Source organism: Octopus sinensis, linkage group LG13 (genome assembly GCF_006345805.1).
Source record: "Octopus sinensis linkage group LG13, ASM634580v1, whole genome shotgun sequence".
Taxonomy (NCBI): domain Eukaryota; kingdom Metazoa; phylum Mollusca; class Cephalopoda; order Octopoda; family Octopodidae; genus Octopus; species Octopus sinensis.
The window spans coordinates 63665338-63686344 of NC_043009.1; the positions used below are offsets into that span (position 1 = coordinate 63665338).

At 38.8% G+C, this 21007-nt stretch overlaps 1 protein-coding gene across 4 annotated transcripts in view; it reads right to left on the reverse strand.

Annotated features, from left to right (window-relative positions):
* Positions 1-21007, reverse strand: part of LOC115218465 (motile sperm domain-containing protein 2) — a 109061-nt gene that overhangs the window by 27453 nt on the left and 60601 nt on the right. For all 4 annotated transcript variants that reach the window (XM_036508464.1, XM_029788297.2, XM_029788295.2 and 1 more), the window contains exons 3-7: positions 18744-18908; positions 14344-14430; positions 12280-12437; positions 11492-11552; positions 10973-11011 (exon numbers count right to left, since the gene is read on the reverse strand). In XM_036508464.1, the coding sequence (XP_036364357.1) occupies positions 10973-11011; positions 11492-11552; positions 12280-12437; positions 14344-14430; positions 18744-18908 (510 nt within the window). The remainder of the gene's footprint in view (positions 1-10972; positions 11012-11491; positions 11553-12279; positions 12438-14343; positions 14431-18743; positions 18909-21007) is intronic.

A 21007-nucleotide genomic window follows, 5' to 3' on the forward strand; every position in this document is an offset into this window, starting at 1 on the left:
GGTGCAGTGAAAGGTGTGAACTGAATTCAAATTGAACTAACTTATTATTTACCATTTCTAACATAGACACAAGACCACAAACTTTAGAGGAAGGGGTCAGCCGCCAATTTAACCCCTTTAACATTCAAAACGGCCATATCAGGCCCAAATATTCTACCTGTTCTATGTTCAAACTGACCAGATCAGAGCTCTCGCAACTACCCTGCAATGTCATTCTCAAAGTAAACAAACACATCAGTGAAATCTCAAAGCTATGAGATAAAGCATAATTAATTCAAAACAATGTGAATAAATAATCATTACATTTGACAGAGTGATCTGAAAGTTAAAGGGTTAAACAGACCCCGGTACGTGACTGGTACCTTATTTTATCAACATCAGAATTATGAAAGGCAAAGCTGATTCAAAGTGGGATTTGAACTCAGGGTGTAGTGAGCCAGAACAATTACTTCAAGGCATCTTGTCCAATACTCTGACAATTCTGCCAATCCACCAACCACCCTTATTAAATATCAACAAAGGGTGCGTACATAAGTGGGTCTTCATGATGAAAAGTTACCCCCAGATAGTTCTGTGGGTGGATTTAGCTATGTATAAACAGTGTAATATCAGCTAAGTAGTTCTGTAATTGAGAAGACAGCCAAGGTAAATGAATAGCATAGCTCAGTGGGTGGATTGAGAGAGAGGGGGGAGAGGGGGTGATATCTATAAAAACATGGTAAAACAAATACAAAAAAAAAATGATGGAAGAGATAATGAGGATTTTTCTAAGCTTGGAAAAAGGCCACTGTAAATATTTGTGGGAGGATACAGCTGAATAAATGTTGGTTTGTAATTATCTTAACAACCCTTGAAGAATGAAATGTTAAGTTGACATCGGAAAGGTCTGAACTCAGAGCAAACTACAAATAGTACAGGGTATTTTGTGGGGTCCTCAACCAGCTGATTTCTAATTTAGGTGATCACAACTAATACTGACGCAGAGAGAGAGGAGAGAGGAATAATTTGGTGAGAAAACAAGATTAGCATATGAAAACACACACACACACACACATACATACACACACCTGCACACAAACATACACAGAAAGATTAATACCATGCACAAATATACTCATAGATACATATGTATATACAAACTGGTAATTTCTTCCATTTCTCCAGGTAAGACTGACCGGTGGTTTTCACAGGATGTCATATTTCAACAGTGTCTACCTTTCTCATTTGAAGAAGCAGGTATGAAGGATGGGGGAGGGGAGTCCAACAATACCATGAATAGAACATGTAAAGACAGGTTTACATTAATTTTATGGCAGGTAGAAACTTGACCTGAGAATCACTTACAGCAATACATACCTGTACACAGAAACAACAATACACCTACAGTGATACTACACCTGTCTGTGATAAAAAAAACTCGTTAAATGAATATCTATAAATTTCAGGCCTTGTGCCTAGAGCAGAAAAGAGTATTTATTAACAGAAAGCCACATCATAAATAGATCAGAATTCTCCCAATGTGTCAATATCGCAGGTGAAGCTTTCAAATTTGTGGTCGCTTCACTTGCTAGAAATAACAGCCAAATCTCAAATCACACTCTACCGTCTTAAAATCAAAAGGAATGATGCAGTAGATAAATGTTGTCATGGATACACGAAAATATGGGATGGTTATGACTGGAATGTCTTTGATCAAAGGTCTGCTCGTTAAGCTAGAAATAACAGCTAAATCTCAAATCACACTCTACCGTCTTAAAATCAAAAGGAATGATGCAGTAGATAAATGTTGTCATGGATACACGAAAATATGGGATGGTTATGACTGGAATGTCTTTGATCAAAGGTCTGCTCGTTAAGCTAGAAATAACAGCTAAATCTCTTTCACACAACACTTAACTGCCAGCGAAAAAGAGAGATGACTAGTTAAAACCCTTTTGATCATTGACATCAAAACAACAACTGCTTTGGCTCCTAGCTTCGTTTTGTGCTTCCTCTGCAGACGTCTGAAACCGTCGAGGGTGAAAGATGAGAAGGATGCACGCATTCATACAAAGCAGACACGAGAATGGTGAAAGACACGTGTGAGTGTTGTTGTGGCAGGGGTGACGTTTGATATTTGTAAAAGGTAAGGTCAGGTCAGAGTGAAAAAGGCCGCCGTGCCAGGATGTAAACATGCTCCCTCCCTGCAGAGATTACACCTCTTTATCTGAGAGATTAAATTAAAACATTGCGGCGAGGGAAGAAATCAATAACGATCAGAGTACACACTCTACACACCACAGGCATCACATGTATGTTTAGATTATGTATGTATGCGTGTCACTATATATATAAAATCGTTTGTAGAAATACATCAATCCGGAGGAGAAGCACTCTAAGATGTAGAGCAGTTAATATTATAGTGCGGTAGGCCGGTTTATGGGGTTAGCCTGGGTTTCTCGCTCCTAAGGGGTTTAGCTTTACAGCGTATCCACAGACCCCAAAATACTGCTGGCCTGAGACCCCCACCCTACATGCACACACGGGTGCATTTAGTTGTGAGTGTGCATGTAACCTGCAAAGTCAAAAGTTTTAGAGATCTTGGAGATGGTCGAACACAACGTGTAGTTTAAGAGTTGAGAGAAACTCTATACTTTGTACGAAATATAAACTATAGATGCACGCTAGACATGCAGTAGAATTACAAACACAGGGAGAAGAAATATTTTGTGGTAGATGCGAAATAGTTAGTAGTAAGTGCATCCGTACGATGAACTGTTATCAAATGATCGGATGGTCCCGAGGTAAATGTAGGTCTGATAGCTTCCGTAACCTAGGTGACCTAAAAACAAAGATGCTATGTCTCCAAGAGAAGGACAGACTGTATGATGCTTGTGCGGTGTCGTAAACGAAACATGGGCATCGAATAGGAGGGATGGATGTTTGAAGGATGGAAGAGAGAGAGAGAGAGAAAAAGAAAGAAACTGAGGCAAATATGTTCCGCAGGATGTGTAATGTTAATGTGTGCATGAATGAACAACGGAGCAGAAATGGGCTGAAGGGAAACAAACAAAAACTGGGTGACCTAGAATGGACATGTGATTACGAACGAAAAGAAGAAGGCTGACGGTCGGGACGAAGTGTCGAGTAGACCAAAGTGGAAGGGACGTACGGAAGGGGAACGAGGGAAGACTTAGGATGAAGGGATGAGAACTGGTCTCAGAAGGTTGGACTTCACGAAGGCGATGACAAAGGCCTAACAAACAATAAATGGCAAGACACCACTGTTCTAGAGAACGACCCGACCAACAAAAGAGCGCACGGAAAAAACTGGCTTAAAATGACATATATATATATATATATATATATATATATATATATATATGTAGTAACCTGCGTAGAGCGATAAATTAAGCCGAATGTCGGTGAGATTTGTATGAAGCTGAGGTGTAATAGAGTTTGTTTGTCCATTGTGCAACTGCGTAAGCAGGAAATAAGCTAAATATTGCACCAACTTGTACAGACGAAGGCACCTGATATTTAATATTTAAACTGGTTTTCAACAGCAAATGCTAATAACAGTCAACTCAACTCTTAATATATGCAGCTTTCTTACACTGGTTTGGTATCAGACATTATTATTAAGCCGACGGTATTTTTTTGGTGATTAGGTGTTTTTGGAATGTTGTGGTCTGCATGCGATGTGACGTCACAGGAAAGGTAAAAACAAAAAAAAAAAACAACAACAACAAAAACAAAAAAGAGGCGAAAGTGAAAACACATTTTCAAGGTGACGAACAACGACCAATGTTGACATGAAACAATAATACTCTTCTGAACGAATGCTCCTTAATATAAAATGTATACATAACAAATGCACGCATACCGATATTTATACATAGAAATACATACTATAATTTATTATAAATTATACTATAATTATATATATGTAGTATGATAAATTATGCTATAATTTTTCTTTTCCTTATACATATAAATATATAAACATACATGTAAACATTCATACACACATTGAGAGTTACTGTAGTAGATACTTATGCATGCTATATATACACATATATATATATACATATATATATTAGTAAATTATCGAAACAAATGTCACGGTTCAATAGAAATGGTGAAGAGAGAGAGAGAGAAGGAAATGTAGATTACCTTAGATAGGGAGGGTTATAGGAGTGTGGTTGCAATGTCTGCACTCGAGCGTAGGAGGGAGCCACTGCAGCAGTGGCTGTAGAGAGACCGAGCTGACCCAAGGAGAGTAAAAAAAAGGAGTGTGGAGTGACGGAGCTGTGGTGTCTGCACTCCAGCGCGGAGGTCAGTTGCAGGAGTGTGGTGGCTGTGGTTGTGGTTGTGGTTGTGGTGGTGGTGGTGGTGGTGTCTGCACGCCAATGTTATGGTGGGAGGGGGTCGGTACAGGAGTGTGGCTGTGACAACTGCACTCCGAGGAGGAAGAGAGAGAGAGAGAGAGAGAGAGGAGTCGCTGTGACTGTGATTGCACTCCGATGTAGGGGGAGCCACTGCAGCAATGCTTAAAGCTCCAGTGTTGTTCTTGACGGCGTTGAAGTTTTAACCCAGAGAAACTCAACGTTTCGTAACCGAACGGAATGGAGAGAAGAGAAGAGAGGAGACGGCGAAAGAAAGAAAAAAAGAGGGACTACGAAGACGAGGGAAGCGAAAGAGCGCAGAGTAGAAGACGGAGTGGGAGGGGGGAAACGATAAAGAGAGGCTTTATAGAGTGGGAGGCGGGGTGGGAGAGAGAGAGAATACTGTGATGTAACAACAGGGCCGAGCGATTAAACGACGATAATGTTTTACACATGAAGAGGGAAGAGAGACAAAAGAAAGGATGGCGAGAAAGTGTGGGGGGGAATAAGGGAAGAGGAGGGAAGACACATGAAATCACAGGGGCTTCTTTACATACCCGAATTTGGATGGCGTATTATATATATATATATATATATACTAGCAGTATCGCACGGCGTTGCTCGGATTTGTAAGGGAAATAACTATATAAGCATTTTTAGAGAGTTATAGCCAAAAAATAGCAAAAAAATGCATTAAAAATGGAAAAAAATGATGGTAAATTTTTTTTTTAAATCGTTGACTCATGGTAGACATTTTTAGAGTTACTTCCCTTATATAATAGCGAAAAAATGCATTAAAATGGAAAAAAATGATGGTAAATTATTTTTTAAATCGTAGACTCATCGTAGACGTGCGCTAATACCCAGAAGTGCTCAATATGAATCACGACTAATAAGATACCCGGTTTTGGTTAAACTGCACCGCAAAATGTGGGAGTAGTTAGGAATCTAAATCGTAGGAGACAGACACATAACTTCACTTTTATATATAAAGATATATATCCTGTTGTTGTTGATGATGATGATGATGATGATGTTGTATTCTACCACTCTCCTTTATCTTCCTCCTCTCCATCATTCTCCCACTTCAAAAACACACACACACTCATGCACACACATACATAAATAAAAAGTGGGATGCGATCCTTATCAGTTTATCAGCCAGGTGTATAATGAGACAGAGGGAGAGGCTAAAGTTTTTGCTGAGGTAAGATTACAAAATGAGGTACGAGAGTTCGATCCCAGCGCTGGGATCAAAGGAAATAATTGTCATCAGTTGCCAGTTCGATAACTGCTCCTCTCCGCCACCACCATCGTCATCTTCTTTCAACACAGGGGAGTTTCTACATGGTCGCTCAACCCGCTAGAAATAGCTACCAAATCTCCTTAAAAATCATCTCTTCTATCTTTACAAAATGACAGGATACGTTATGTACTGCAGTCCTTCATATTCCTAACAAAATGAGATGGTCATGCATGGAATGTCTCTGATCATGGGTCAGCTCAATCAGTGAAGACCTACAGTTAAACAACAACATCGACCACAACCAAAGTCAGAATACAAACCACAAAATAAAAAAAAAGGGAATCTCCACATGGCTTGATATGCTAGAAATAGCATGTGGTTAACAAGCTGACTTTGCAACCACTTGGCTTCAGGTTCAATACCACGGCACAGCACCTTATATATATATAAAGGTACATGGCTCAGTGGTTAGAGTGTCAGGCTTACAATCCTGAGGTAGTGAGTTTGATTCCCAGACCAGGCTGTGTGTTGTGTGTTCTTGAGCAAGACACTTTATTTCATGTTGCTCCAGTTCACTCAGCTGTAGAAATGAGTTGCGACGTCACTGGTGCCAAGCTGTATCGGCCTTTTGCCTTTCCCTTGGATAACATCTGTGGCACAGAGACGGGAGGCTGGTGTGCATGGGCGATTACTGGTCAATGATATCTTCACAAATTGTTTTTTTTGTGAATTATTTGCTACATATTGATATATATATCGCCTGGCCCCCGTGCTGGTAGCACGTAAAAGCACCATCCGCTCGTGTCCGTTGCCAGCCTCGCCTGGCCCCCGTGCCGGTAGCACGTAAAAGCACCATCTGTTCGTGTCCGTTGCCAGCCTCGCCTGGCCCCCGTGCCGGTGGCACGTAAAAACACCATCCGTTCGTGGCCATTTGCCAGCTCTGTCTGGCACCTGTGCAGGTGACACGTAAAGAGCACCCACTACACTCACGGAGTGGTTGGCGTTAGGAAGGGCATCCAGCCGTAGAAACACTGCCAAATCTGACTGGGCCTGATGAAGCCTTCTGGCTTCACAGACCCCAGTTAAACCGTCCAACCCATGCTAGCATGGAAAACGGACGCTAAATGATGATGATGATGATGATTATATATATATATATTATATATATATATATATATATATATATATATATATATATATATAATATATTCATATATATAGAATTTAGAGACAAATTGCTATTTAGTTATTCAATCAATACTGAAACGATATAATCTATAATACCCACAAAAGCATTAAATAGCTGAAGGATTAAAATTAATCAAAGGGCATACGAAGTATGTCTACCTGCTGGAAATAACAGTCAAAACTCCTTTGGCGATTTAAATAAGAGCTTTGACTGTTATTTCCAGCAGGTAGACATACATCGTATGCCCTTTGATTAATTTTAAAATATATATGTATAATTATGATTATGGTGATGATATGTATACGTGTGTGCTTTTGTGTCAGAGTTTGTTCTCACCTATTGATGCTTGACAACCAGTGTTGGTTTATTTACATTCCCCATAACCTACTGGATCAGCAAAAGAGACAATCAGAATAAGTACCAGACTTAGAAAGGAAAAAATTAAGTAAAGGAGCTGATCTGTTTGACTAAAACCCTTCAGGGTGGTGCCCCAGCATGGCCACAGTCTGATGACAGAACAATAAAGCACACCTTGAAGTCTTAGGGACACAGGAGACAATATGCTGCTATGTACACTATGTCCTGAAAAAGCAAAGAAAAAAACAAGACAGTCATGGCTGGAATGCCTCCGATCACAAGTCAGGGTGACCCATGGTAATTTGCTGCAGGCGTGAAACTCTGCATTGAACAACTAAACAAGGAAGTAACAAAGGAAATAAACAACAGGAAACCAGAAAACTGAGAAACACGTATGAAACATAAGCCATAGAGTATAACTGTGAAATAATATACAGAATGATTAGCAGCAGCATCAACAGCAATGCAGCACACACCCACGCTGTAAAATACAGAAAGCTCTTTTATCAGATCATTATCACCCTTTAACATCTGCCTGCCATGCTGTCATGGGTTAGATGGTTTGACAGGAGCTGGCAAGCCAGAGGACTGCACTGGGCTCTGCTATCTGTTTTTGCATGGTTTTCATGATTGGATGCCCTTCTTAATGCTGACCACTTCACAGAGAGGGGCTGGGTGCCTGTTATGTGGCACAACACTGGCAAGGTCTGTCTGGCATGGTTTTCACAGCTGAATGCTCTTCCTAACATCAACCCCTTCACAGAGTGGACTGGGTGCTTTTCATGTGGCACCTGCATGGTGAGGACTGTTCAGCATGGTTTTTACTGTAGGATGCCCTTCATAATGCCAACCATTTTACAGAGTGGACTGGGTACTTTCACCAGCACCAGCAAAGTCTGGTTTTTAAAGCCTTTCTTGAAAAATCTATCACAAAAAAAAAATTCATACAAAAACCATTATTTTGAACCCTTTCTTCCACCAGAATCTGCACCCCCACCAAAAAATATATATATAAATAAGCAATAATAGGCGCAGGAGTGGCTGTGTGGTAAGTAGCTTACTTACCAACCACATGGTTCCGGGTTCAGTCCCACTGCGTGGCATCTTGGGCAAGTGTCTTCAACTATAGCCTCGGGCCAACCAAAGCCTTGTGAGTGGATTTGGTAGACGGAAACTGAAAGAAGCCCGTCGTATATATGTATGTATATATATATGTTTGTGTGTCTGTGTTTGTCCCCCTAGCATTGCTTGACAACCGATGCTGGTGTGTTTACGTCCCCATCACTTAGCGGTTCGGCAAAAGAGACCGATAGAATAAGTACTGGGCTTACAAAGAATAAGTCCTGGGGTCGATTTGCTCAACTAAAGGCAGTGCTCCAGCATGGCCGCAGTCAAATGACTGAAACAAGTAAAAGAGTAATAAGGGGATCTAAAAACTCAAAAGCTTCAAAACCAGACAAAATCACAAAAATATACCTGAAATACTTAAGGCCTGAAGAATTACTACACTCACCAATATCTAAAGCTACTGATACGAACACTGTCAATTCCTAGAATTTGGAAGCTAAGTAAAATCATAACATTTCTAAGGCCCAACAAAATCCCAACTGAAGTAACATTACACCCCTCCTAAGCACACCCTCATGTGCTTTTCCAAATCATAACATGGATCTGGAAGGCCTAGCCACCTTACTGTTACACGACAGCTTCAACAACAGAAAATAAACCTTCCATATGTATGTGTAAACAGTAGCAAACAAAAAAAGGGAAGATCAATACTTTTTTAAATTTCGGAAAAGCTAGTAAACACACAAATTCGCAATTGGTTTCATAAATACGGTTAACCATCAGCTAAATTCTGTGAAAAATCTAAGTTTGTACAACGGTCTTAATAAAAGTTAATAACACTAACACTAGTTTCATCCAAATGTCTCACATGCAAAATAAGAGAAAATTGAAACCAAAAAATGCTTCAATTGACTCAAAACCATAAAAATGAATGAAAGAAATGTAAATAGGAACTTAATACAATTAGTGTGATGTTGGTAGACCTTGGTTGGAGATCACCTCTGCACATCAATTGCCACAAGACATAACAAGTTTCCTACACAAGTCAGGTGTTACTTTCTTCCATTCCTCTTCTAATATCTCCCATAAATTCATCGTAGTAAGTAGTTGGTGCCCTTTGTGGTACTTTGTCTCCAAGTATCTTCCAAAGGTTTTCAATTGGGTTCAAGTCTGGACTTTGTGCTGGCCACTTCATTGCTTGGATATTTTGTTCACTAAAGAATCCAGTGACACGTTTTGCAGTATGACAAGGGGCATAATCTTGCATGAAAATGCACAGCTGATTCAGAAATGCTTGTAATGATGGGATCACAGGCTGTCTAACCAAATTCAAATAGATATTAGCATTAATAATCCCTTTAATCTGCACTAGAGGGCCAACTCCTTCAGAAGAAATCATTACCCACACCATGACAACTTCCTCCTCCAAACTTGGCAGACTTCTTCAGCCTTTGGATTTTAGCCGATCTCCTCTGAAGCGCCTGACATACTCTCTACCATCTGAACCTACTACAATGTTTGAAATTTCCAGAAATTTCTGAAGGAATCTAATCATTCTCTTATTTTGCACATGAGACATTTGGACAAAACTAATGTATGTGTTATTAACTTTTATTAAGACCATAGTAAAATATTAGGTTTTCCCCCATAATTTAGCTAACAGTTTAACTGTATTTACGAAACCAATTACGAATTTGTACATTCACAAGCTTTTCCAACATTTAAAAAAATATTAATTGTTCTCTTTTTTAGCTTGCTACTGTATATATATATATATATATATATATATATATTATATATATATATATACTTAAAATAAATTCAGTACAAGGAAAACCAATTTTTGTATATATACACACACACATTGGATTGGATTGGATTGCCTATGTTCAGTCAACTGCAGGATGAAGGCCTCAGCATATTCTTTCCACCAACTGCAGTCTGATGAGGGGGCCATGAACTTGAGTTTCAGATTATACTGGTTCGATGAGCTTACTCAGCCACACTGGCTCATAATGGCTCGGCAGAGGGGTGTAATTTTTTTTTTATACTCTTACCCAGGATTAGTATACTCTTATCCAGGAGTAGTTATTACATTGACCCCAGTGCTCAACTGGTACTTATTTTATCAACTCCGAAAGGATAAAAGGCAAAGTCGGCCTCAGCAGAATTTGAATGTATGAATGGACGAAATACTGAATGTATGAATGGACGAAATACTGTGAAGCATTTCGCCTGGTGTGCTAACAATTCAGCCACCTCAACACCTTAATTATATTTTACATATTTATATTTACATATCACATATTTTTAGACATTAAGAAAATCTCAAATGTAGGAGAATAATTGTGAAAACAGCTTTAGAAAATTGGGTAAAGTATCCCTATAAACAGAAAAGGTGTTGGGAAGGGCATCCAGCTGTAGAAACCTTGCTAGATTGGATTGGATAAGCCTTCTGGCTTGCCAGTCTTCAGTCAAACCGTCCTACCCATGCCAGCATGGAAAACGGACGTTAAACGATGATGATGATGATGACGATGATGATGATGAATGCCTTGCATTAGTTGAAAGATTTTAGGAGTGGTCTATATTTTCAGCTAAGCTAATCAGTTATGTAGAATTATCTCCCTTGGCTCTTAAACTGCTTGCATTACTACAAACAGTTCAGCCGGTGTGTAATTCAAGTAAATTAAAATAAAACAAATATTTGACAAAGCCACATGGAAGTCAGACACAGTAACTCACCATTAAAAATCCAAGGCATTTCATATACCAGCATTAATCCTGTAAGAAACATAAAGAAATACAACTTAGATTAAAGGGAACGAGGTGGAAACAGTTATAAAGAAAACAGACTTTCTTTTACCATTAGGATTCTTTAAAGCTAGCAAAAAATACATTAGCTACAATAAAAAGTGATCCCTTTTTAGCTTTAAAATATTCCTACAAAACACCACAGCAATATAATACAGTTTGATCCCACATGATGATCCTTAAAGATTGTACCAACAGTGTAATCCATTAAAAAATTAATCCAGCAGTATGACCCCTATAAACCATTCCAATATTACAAGCAATTTGATCATTATAAATTACCCCTGTGTTACAATACAATGTGGTTGGTATATATTACCCATGACCCTTAAGAATTAATAAACATGATCACTAACCATGTATAGGTTAAGGAAAACAAGGATAGAAGTTATTTCTTTGTCGAAGTTAACTGTTAACAAACCCCGTGTCGTTAAGACAGAAAATACTCACCTAAAATACATGGGTAGTTAGATTTGAAACAGTTTATGCAAAATCTGATGAAGTCCATGTCCTGAAATGATATTGAGATATCATGTAGGATCGTTTGTAACAATATGGTGGTAACAAGCCCCACTCTTTCTCTCTCGACTTTTTATAATCAAGCAACCCTCACCTTATTCTCACAAACTGCTGCCGCCACCATCTTGGGCATTAAACACACACTGAACAGAAATAAACAGCTACAAAACAGTTACTGAACAAATCTAAACAGCAGCAAAACAGATACTTAACAGTTTAAACCACAAATCAAACAAAACAGATATTGAACAGATGTCAACAGTAACAGAAACAGATGCTTAACAGATGTAGACACCAATGAAACAGATCTTTTTAACACAGAGACAGTAACAAAACAGATACTGAATACATGTAGAGAGCAACAAAATAGATAATTAACAGATTATCCAGTAACAAAACAGATACTTAACAGTTTAAACCACAAAGCAACAAAACAGATATTGACCAGATGTCAACAGTAACAGAAACAGATGTTTAACAGATGCAGACACCAACAAAACAGATCTTTTTAACACAGAGACAGTAACAAAACAGATACTGAATACATGTAGAGAGCAACAAAATAGATAATTAATAGATTATCTAGTAACAAAACAGATATTTAACAGATGCATACTGAAACAAAAGAGAGATAATGGCTGATGCCAGCCGTCTGAAACCCGATTGAAATTACCTGAGGTAGCAAAAAATCAAAAGAGAAAATCACAAAAGGGAATTACCAAATTCGCAAGCCCAGCACCATCCATATCAAACAACAGCATTAGTGGTTCACCAGGGTTTTCTTGAAAGGCTTTTTCTATGTGCCAAGCAAAGAACTTTTTCACCGTCAGCAGATAGTGACTGTCACCTTTGCGGTGCAATTTAACTTGGGTGATCACTGCAAACAAAACAGAATTTACTTCAACAAAATAATGCTATCAGATATTTACAGATAACTCTTACATACATCTCTATTTTTTTGTTCTTTTAATCCACTGGTAGACAGTATCAACCAGTGGAATTTGTTGTTGAGACAGAAAAGAATTTCAAACTTATGAAATTGTCTATATTGTGTAATGAATTCACTAAATATTTTAAATAATTTATCAACTTTAAAATCTCTTTTCAATAGCACAATCTACACAAGCAGTTCGCAACCTTATCCCTCAAGCATCCTTTCTGACGACCCTTGAAAGTCTTCTTTCTATGATTATAATAAATTTCTCTTTAATTGGGTTGTGCTTTATTTTTATTGGTGCAGCCCTCCCGAAAAAATCCAGGTTTTGGATTTGCCAGAGATATTAAAAATATTGAGAACCACTGACCTAAAGAGTTAACTTTTTATATACAGCAGTATACACAATCATAAAAGCTTTCAGGTGCAACAGTTTATATAAGCAGAGTCTTTTTTTGATAGAACAATGCATACAAATACATCTTTGATACAGCAGTCCACAGCAGTATAATCTCTTTTTGATATAACACTTTAAATAAATATAGCTCTGTTTTGTTTTTTTACATAAAAAGCACCATCCGATCGTGGCCGTTACCAGCCTCACCTGGCCCCCATGCTGGTTGCACGTAAAAAGCACCATCTGATCGTGGTCGTTGCCAGCCTCGCCTCGCCCCCGTGCCGGTGGCACGTAAAAAGCACCTTCCAATCGTGGCCGTTGCCAGTCTCGCCTGGCACGTAAAAAGCACCATCCGATCGTGGCTGTTGCCAGCCTTACCTGGCCCCCGTGCCGGTGGCACATAAAAAGCACCATCCGATCGTGTCCATTGCCAGCCTTGCCTGGCCCCCGTGCCGGTGGCACGTAAAAAGCACCATCCGACCCTGGCCGTTTGCCAGCCCCATCTGGCAACTGTGCCGGTGGCATGTAAAAAGCACCCACTACACTCACGGAGTGGTTGGTGTTAGGAAGGGCATCCAGCTATAGAAACATTGCCAGATCAGACTGGGCCTGGTGCAGCCTTCTGGTTGAACCGTCCAACCATGCTAGCATGGAAAGCGGACGCTAAATGATGATGATGATAATGATGATATATAAAGGATGTGTTCACTGGGCCAGTTCAATAGAATAGTCTAAACAAATCCTTTGTGTGGAGTACAATTTCTTCATCAACATCTATTAAAATGAGTAACGAATTCAGATGGCAGAAAGCATCAATGCTAGTTTCAGTAAATGACCACTCACTGGTCAAAGTTGAATATGTTCTATGCTAAAACACCTCTAGTCTCTTCCACACGCTTAGCATTGCAATGATATTCACATGACATGTCCTACTCTGTGGTCTGAAGAACTTTTGCCAGTCTACACTCAGAGTTCGACTCAGAAAGGATTATGCTGTTACCCACGTAGTTTTGGTTTCCAAATCTTCTTGCAACATTTCAGAAGAATTCTGACTAATGACTAATTAGATAATATTAATCAGAAATGAGGATATTTACTAATCCAGATGTTCGTTTATTCTAATACCAAAATGATATCTAACAAACCAAAATATTCTTTGTTTTACATTCAAATTCCTGAAGTGTGACCACTAAACCATTCCAGTCCTGATTTGGGTATTCACCAGGAACCAACTATATTAGTTCAGCCAATCTTCACAATGCCCCATCTTGACAAAACAGCTCAAGAGAATCCTAATTATTTAAATATAAATCTGACTTAACTCAGATATATCATAAAAAATGGCACGGCAGCAACAGAAATGCACAAAACCAGTAGTAATTGAACATTTTGCTTAACATAAAACTTCAGATAATTCCAGAAGTATTTGTTAAAATAATGGAATCTACTCACAGACTTTGTGTCCATCTTTGTCTGTATTATGGAAAAATATTGCACGTTGTTCCCACATTTTATCATCAAAGGTATCGTCCGATAAATCTGAAAGCAAAATGGAAGCGAATTAAATTACAATATATAACCCGTTACTATAATTCTTCAACCAATGCGTTCGTGACCAAGCTGGAGCACATTTGAAGGCCAGTCGCCTATCATTTCAAGATGATGAGCCTTTAGAGCAGGCATGGGGCAACTTTTCTTGAGAAGCAGGCCACAAGGCCACATGAGACATGGCTCATCATCACAAGCCACACTTCTAAAAAAAGTTCAAAGATAATTTTTCATTAGCCATGCCATTCAGAAAGTGCCACAGGTTGCAGTTTTCCCAGGACTGGTTTAGAATGACCAATGACTAGCAAATCTCCAACACTGGTGTTCACAGTGCTTATGTCGATATTCTCTGAAAATACCAATGTTGAGAGTGTGTTTTTTTTTTCTTTCTTTTTCTTTTACTTGTTTCTGTCATTTGACTGCGGCCATGCTGGAGCACCGCCTCTAGTCGAGCAAATCGACCCCAGGACTTATTCTTTGTAAGCCCAGTACTTATTCTATCGGTCTCTTTTGCCGAACCGCTAAGTGACGGGGACGTAAACACACCAGCATCGGTTGTCAAGCAATGCTAGGGGGACAAACAGAGACATACACACACATATATATATATATATACATATATACGACAGGCTTCTTTCAGTTTCCGTCTACCAAATCCACTCACAAGGCATTGGTCGGCCCAGGGCTATAGCAGAAGACACTTGCCCAAGATGCCACACAGTGGGACTGAACCTGGAACCATGTGGTTGGTTAGCAAGCTACTTACCACACAGCCACTCCTGCGCCTGTGTCTATATTTACGTTGACATTATCTTGTGTATATTCTTGACTTAAAATCCTTTCATTTTCTAAAGTCCGTTTCTTCCTTTTGGCATTTTATTTGCTTTTCAACTCCATCTGAGCAAATTACTTCAATAGATAATCATTATTAAAATTTCCTAAGAACAGGCACACCTGTATGGTAAGAAGTTTGCTTCCCAGCCACGTGGTTCTGGGTTCAGTTCCACTGCATGGCACCTTGGGCAAGTGTCTTCTACTACAGCTTTGGGCCAACCAAAACCTTGTGAGTGGACTTGGTAGAGAGGAAACTGAAAGAATCCCATCATGTGTGTGTGTGTGGGTGGGTGTATTGTTTGTGTCTGACCCCCCCACCACCACTACCACTACCACTTGAAAACTGGTGCTGGTGCTGGTGCTGGTTTGTTTACAGCTCAGTAACTTAGCAGTTCAGCAAAGTACCAGACTTCAAAAAATAAATACTACTCAACTAAAAGCCCTCCAAGATGGTGCTCCAGCCTGGACACAGCCTAATGACTGAAACGAGTGAAACAATAAGTCTAAGTATACCTTGTGCCAATCAGCCACCACCACCGCCCACTTAAACATTTACCTTTGTCCATTTTCTTACTGGACTGGTCCTCAAAATGAACAATCGGTAACATTAAGGTCAGCTTGTCCAAAATTAAACAAGTCTTATTTCAAAGTGACTCAGATCCTCACTTCGGTCCCCTTCTTTGATAATTATCAGACACCAACCAGCCTCCTACTTTCGACCCCAATCTCCAGCTTGTAACCATGACTATGTGCCTTCTTAGAGAATGCCCCACCATTTACCATAATTCTAATTACCCCCAGATTGTCTTAGATTGTATTATCTTAGCTGAAATAAGGAAAGAGGATTTCAAGTTTTTACTGATAAGCATCTAGACAGCAACACAAACCCTTAAACTGATTTAAGGTGAAAGGATTGACGCTAATAATTTATATGTTTTAACTATAACAATACAGAATATTCTCCTGACGTTTCTGTTAAATTAGTGGAGGCTAAAAACCAAAATTGTGACATGATAATAATAATAATAATGAAGAAAAGAAGTATTTAATGTTTTGAGTTGAGTCTTTCAGGAAAGGGAGGAGGAAGCGTAGGGGAAGAGGCAGAAATGATGAGGTAAGGAGGACAAGGTGTTGCAAAATATTACACTGGATGCTTTACTGTTTCCACTGATGGAGGTTAATCAGTCTTTTAAGCCCATCCTTTGTACTTTTAGCTGAATTATATATTGGTTGGTGCAGACATGGCTGTGTGGTTAAGAAGCTAGTTTTACTAGTAAGCAATTTCGAGTTCAGTCCCACTGCATGGCACCTTGAGCACATGATGCTAGACCAACTAATGGCTTGTGAGTGAACTTGGTAGATGGAAAATCATCATCATTTAAAAATTTGCAAGTATACATACATACATACATACATACATACATACACACATGCATATACATATATGTAAGGGTAAAGATCCCCTTCTATTACAAATGACCGCGGGACTACTCCTAGAAAGTTCCCCTCTGATGCGCAAGTCTGGGCAAGGTTGTTTATGGAAGGCCAGTAGTCACCTGTGCATACCAGCCCCAGCTTTCTATGCCACCGATTTTATCCAAAGGAAAGGCAAAAGCCAATACAGCTTGGTGCCAGTGATGTCACAACTCATCCCTACGGCTGAGGAAACTGGAGCAACGTGAAATAAAGTGTTTTGCTCAAAAACACAACACACAGCTCAGTCCAGGAATTGAACTCACAACCTCATGATTGTAAGCCTGACACTCTAACCACTGAGCTATGCACCTTCACAATATGTTGTGTGTGTGTGTGTGTGTGTGTGTGCTAGGGAAGATTTTTTGTTATATATATATTAAAAGTACTGGAACAGATCTGTTCAGATGAACCCTGCAAGGTGGTGCTCCAGCAAGGCCACAGTCCAGTGACTGAAACAAGTAAAAGATAAAAAAAAGAAGAAGAATCCCCAGGTGGCACAGAGATATTTGACTCAAGACTTCAGTTTCAGTTCAAGGTTTTTCTTTCAATTTGCCACACCTTCCGAAAACAGACAATTCACTTCAAAACGAGACCATGAATTCAACCCTGGACATGCTGGACTTCGCTGTTATATACGACAGATAAGGGTTATATATCCCCTGTTATATACGAAAGATAAGGGTTCCGCAATTTTTTCCTTGTTGAATAATCTGCACTGATTATTTGTTTATATCGATCAAACATTTGTGTTGTACATTATCTCACGTCTTCCATCAAATCGGCATTGCTTGTACAGGTGCACAGGTGTGCCACATGTTAGATGTCAAAGTGATTACAGAGCAACATGGGATGGAGTCTTTTGATGAAGAACACAGTGCACCGCCCAGTCCAGGAACTGAAACCACAATCTTGCGATCACAAGTGCAATACCCTAACCACTGGGTCATATGCTTTCCACAGTCCATCATAAATAGGTCAGGAAAAGAGGTAAGGAGTAAAAGCTGATTACAATCAGGAAGTAGGACGAACATACAGGTGATAAGAGCAGAAAAAATGAGGTTAACAGAAACGAAAAAAGACACAGTAATTAATCTGTTAAGGACTTGGCTTAAAAATACAGATATAGACCTGATTGTTATAGGTTCAAATATCACCAGGAATGTTATTCTTTAAGGATAAATAAAGTCTCTAAGATTAATTCAATATTTTTTCTATTTCTTTTTATGTTGTTGTTGTTATTATTATTATTATTATTCAGGTCACTGCTTGGAATCGAAGTCAAAATCTTGGGGTTAGTAGCCCACACTCTTAACCACTATACCATATGCCCGCAGCATATGGCACAGTGGTTTATATTTTGAGTTACATATATATGGGTGGCACCAAAATAGGTGGTCAAGAGCATGGGCTACTAACTCCAAAATTCCGAGTTTGATTCCAAGCAGTGATCTGAATAATAATAATAATAATAATAATAATAATAATAATAATAATAATAACAACAACATTGAAAAATACCTCAGGAATGAGAACCCAGGATCGAAACTTCCCCAAGACACCTGATGAAGGCTGGAGGGTATATCAGCCGAAACGTTGTGCTAACAACAAATAAAATGAGGATAAATATCCGTCAAATGTAAATAATAATAATAATAATAATAATAATAATAATAATAATAATATAATAATAATGATGATGATGATGATGATGATGATGATGATGATGATAATAATAATAATAAGAATAATAATAATAATAATAATAATAATAATAATAACAACAACATTGAAAAATACCTCAGGAATGAGAACCCAGGATCGAAATTTCCCCAAGACACCTGATGAAGGCTGGAGGGTGTATCAGCCAAACGTTGCGTTGACAACAAACAAGATGAGGACAATTATCCGTCAAATGTAAATAATGTACATAATTCCTCATCTCTTAAATATAGAACAGAAATCAATGTATTTCATTATAAAGTAACAATACTTGCCATTTATTTGGTATTCCATCCTCCATTTTAATGACTCGTGAATTAAGGAGGCAACTTCTTCAACTTTGGCTTTAGGCTGGTGTCTGCAGTAGAGCTCCAAGAGAAAATCATCGGTCTTAATCCGTTCCAAATCTCGGTCATCGTAGCAACCTTTCTCAATGTTATCTACAAAGAAATAAAATAACCAGACATGTAAGTATTTCCTACAGTGTAGTATATATGTAGGGGTGTGTGGCTAAGTGGTCACAGTGTTGGAATTGTGATCGTAAGATTGTGATTTCAATTCTTGGGCCAGGCGACGTGTTGTGTTTTTGAGCCAAACACTTCATTTCAAGTCGCTCCGGTCCACTCAGCTGGCAAAAATGAGTAATTCTGTGACAGACTGGTGTCCCATCCGGTCGGAGGTGGATGGAATATACACATCGTGGAAACCAGGAAACTGACACCATGGGTCTATATGACTGGACAAGGATCACAGAGTTGTAAATATTGAGGGCATCTATCATGGGCGGAGGTTGTAACAGTGTAAGAGACACTGGCCTGAGTTGCATGCAGAGCCAGATTAAGGCCCATAGAGACCCTAAGCACTTAATAGATTTTGGTGCCACCCATATATATGTAACTCAAAATATAAACAATAATAAACCATAAAATAAATTTTCATCTTTCAAAGTGAAACAAAATTAACAGAAAGCTGGAAAATAATGATTATTTTTGTATACTCGCCCCACTTATATTTCAAATCTATATTTGAAAGGTTTTCTCCTACTTAACTGCAAAATTTTTGAATAGATCCTCAAAATTAATCTTACGAAATCTGCTTCTATGCTTGCAAGAGATAAAGGTATCCCGAATATTATTTTAGCAAGTAAAAAGTTATTTCTTTTGTGCAGTAGACCATTTACCATTTCTGTGGAGCTCCCACATCCCTTGGTGCCCTAACTATGTGCTTATTTTGCTTAAAGGCTCATCCGGCTCTAGTTGTATGTAATATTGGAGACATTGAATAATGTGTATATATTTTGCATATAGTGAATGGGGTTTTGATACACATGTACACATGGAGCAATTCACAGTAGCATGTGTAAATTTAATTGATATTTGGGCCTCATGGAGGCAATGACAAATGACTGAGATCTTCAGCAATATACTATCAAGCCAAGTGTAATCAAAGTTGTGGAGGATACTGGTATCATGCAACAGGCACCAAGGGTGCTGGTGGCACTTAAAAGCACCTATTACACTTTCAGAGTGGTTGGCATCCATCCATAAAAACCATGCCAAATCAGACTGGAGTCTGGCACAGCCCTCAGCTTACCAGCTCTGGTCAAACAGTCCAACCCATGCCAGCATGGATAATGGACGTTAAATGATGATGAAAATGAAGATGTTGATTTCTTGTCTCATTTTGATACATACTCAAACTATTGTGTTCAAGCTATGGGTAAGGGGGAAAAAGAAAAAAACCATATACCCAAGGCAGTGTTTTGGATGCTAAACACAAATCACAGGAGGGCTGATATATGTAATATATCGAACTGAAAAACTTTGAGATCGATGGAGATTATCCAAGCAATCTGTAGACAAAAATCCGTGTAGTGATGTTTAAAATCTAAAAAAAAAACAAGAAAAGAAAGGAAGATAATGAAGATCAGTTAAATGAAATCTTTTAGCGATGCAGGTGCAGGCATGGTTGTGTGGTAAGAAGCTTGCTTACAAACCACATGGTTCCAGGTTCAGCCCCATTGTGTGGCATCTTGGGCAAGTGACTTCTACTATAGCTTCGAGCCAACCAAAGCCTTGTGAGTGGATTTGGTAGACGGAAACTGAAAGAAGCCTATCGTATGTATGCGTGTGTGTGTGTGTTTCTCCCCTACCACTACTTGACAACCGGTGTAGGTTTGTTTACAACCCTATAGCTTAGTTCAGCAAAACAGACAACAGAATAAAAAGCAAACTTCAAAAAGAATACATTCAAGGTTCAATTCCTTCAACTAAAAACTCTTCAAGGCAGTGCCCCAGCATGGCCAGTCTAAAGAAGCAGATTAGATTGTATCTGGTCTAAAAGCAGCTGGAAAAAACAACAGACATGTTTCAGTCTTATAAGTTTTTCTCAGCTAAGCATATTCGTCTCTGTTGACAAAACAAAGAGTGATCACTAGATACGGAAATAGATTAAATGTATTGATATTGATTATTAATATCAATAATATGAGCAAGTAAAATACCGTGATGTAGTTTACTACATACTTAACGCATAAAGC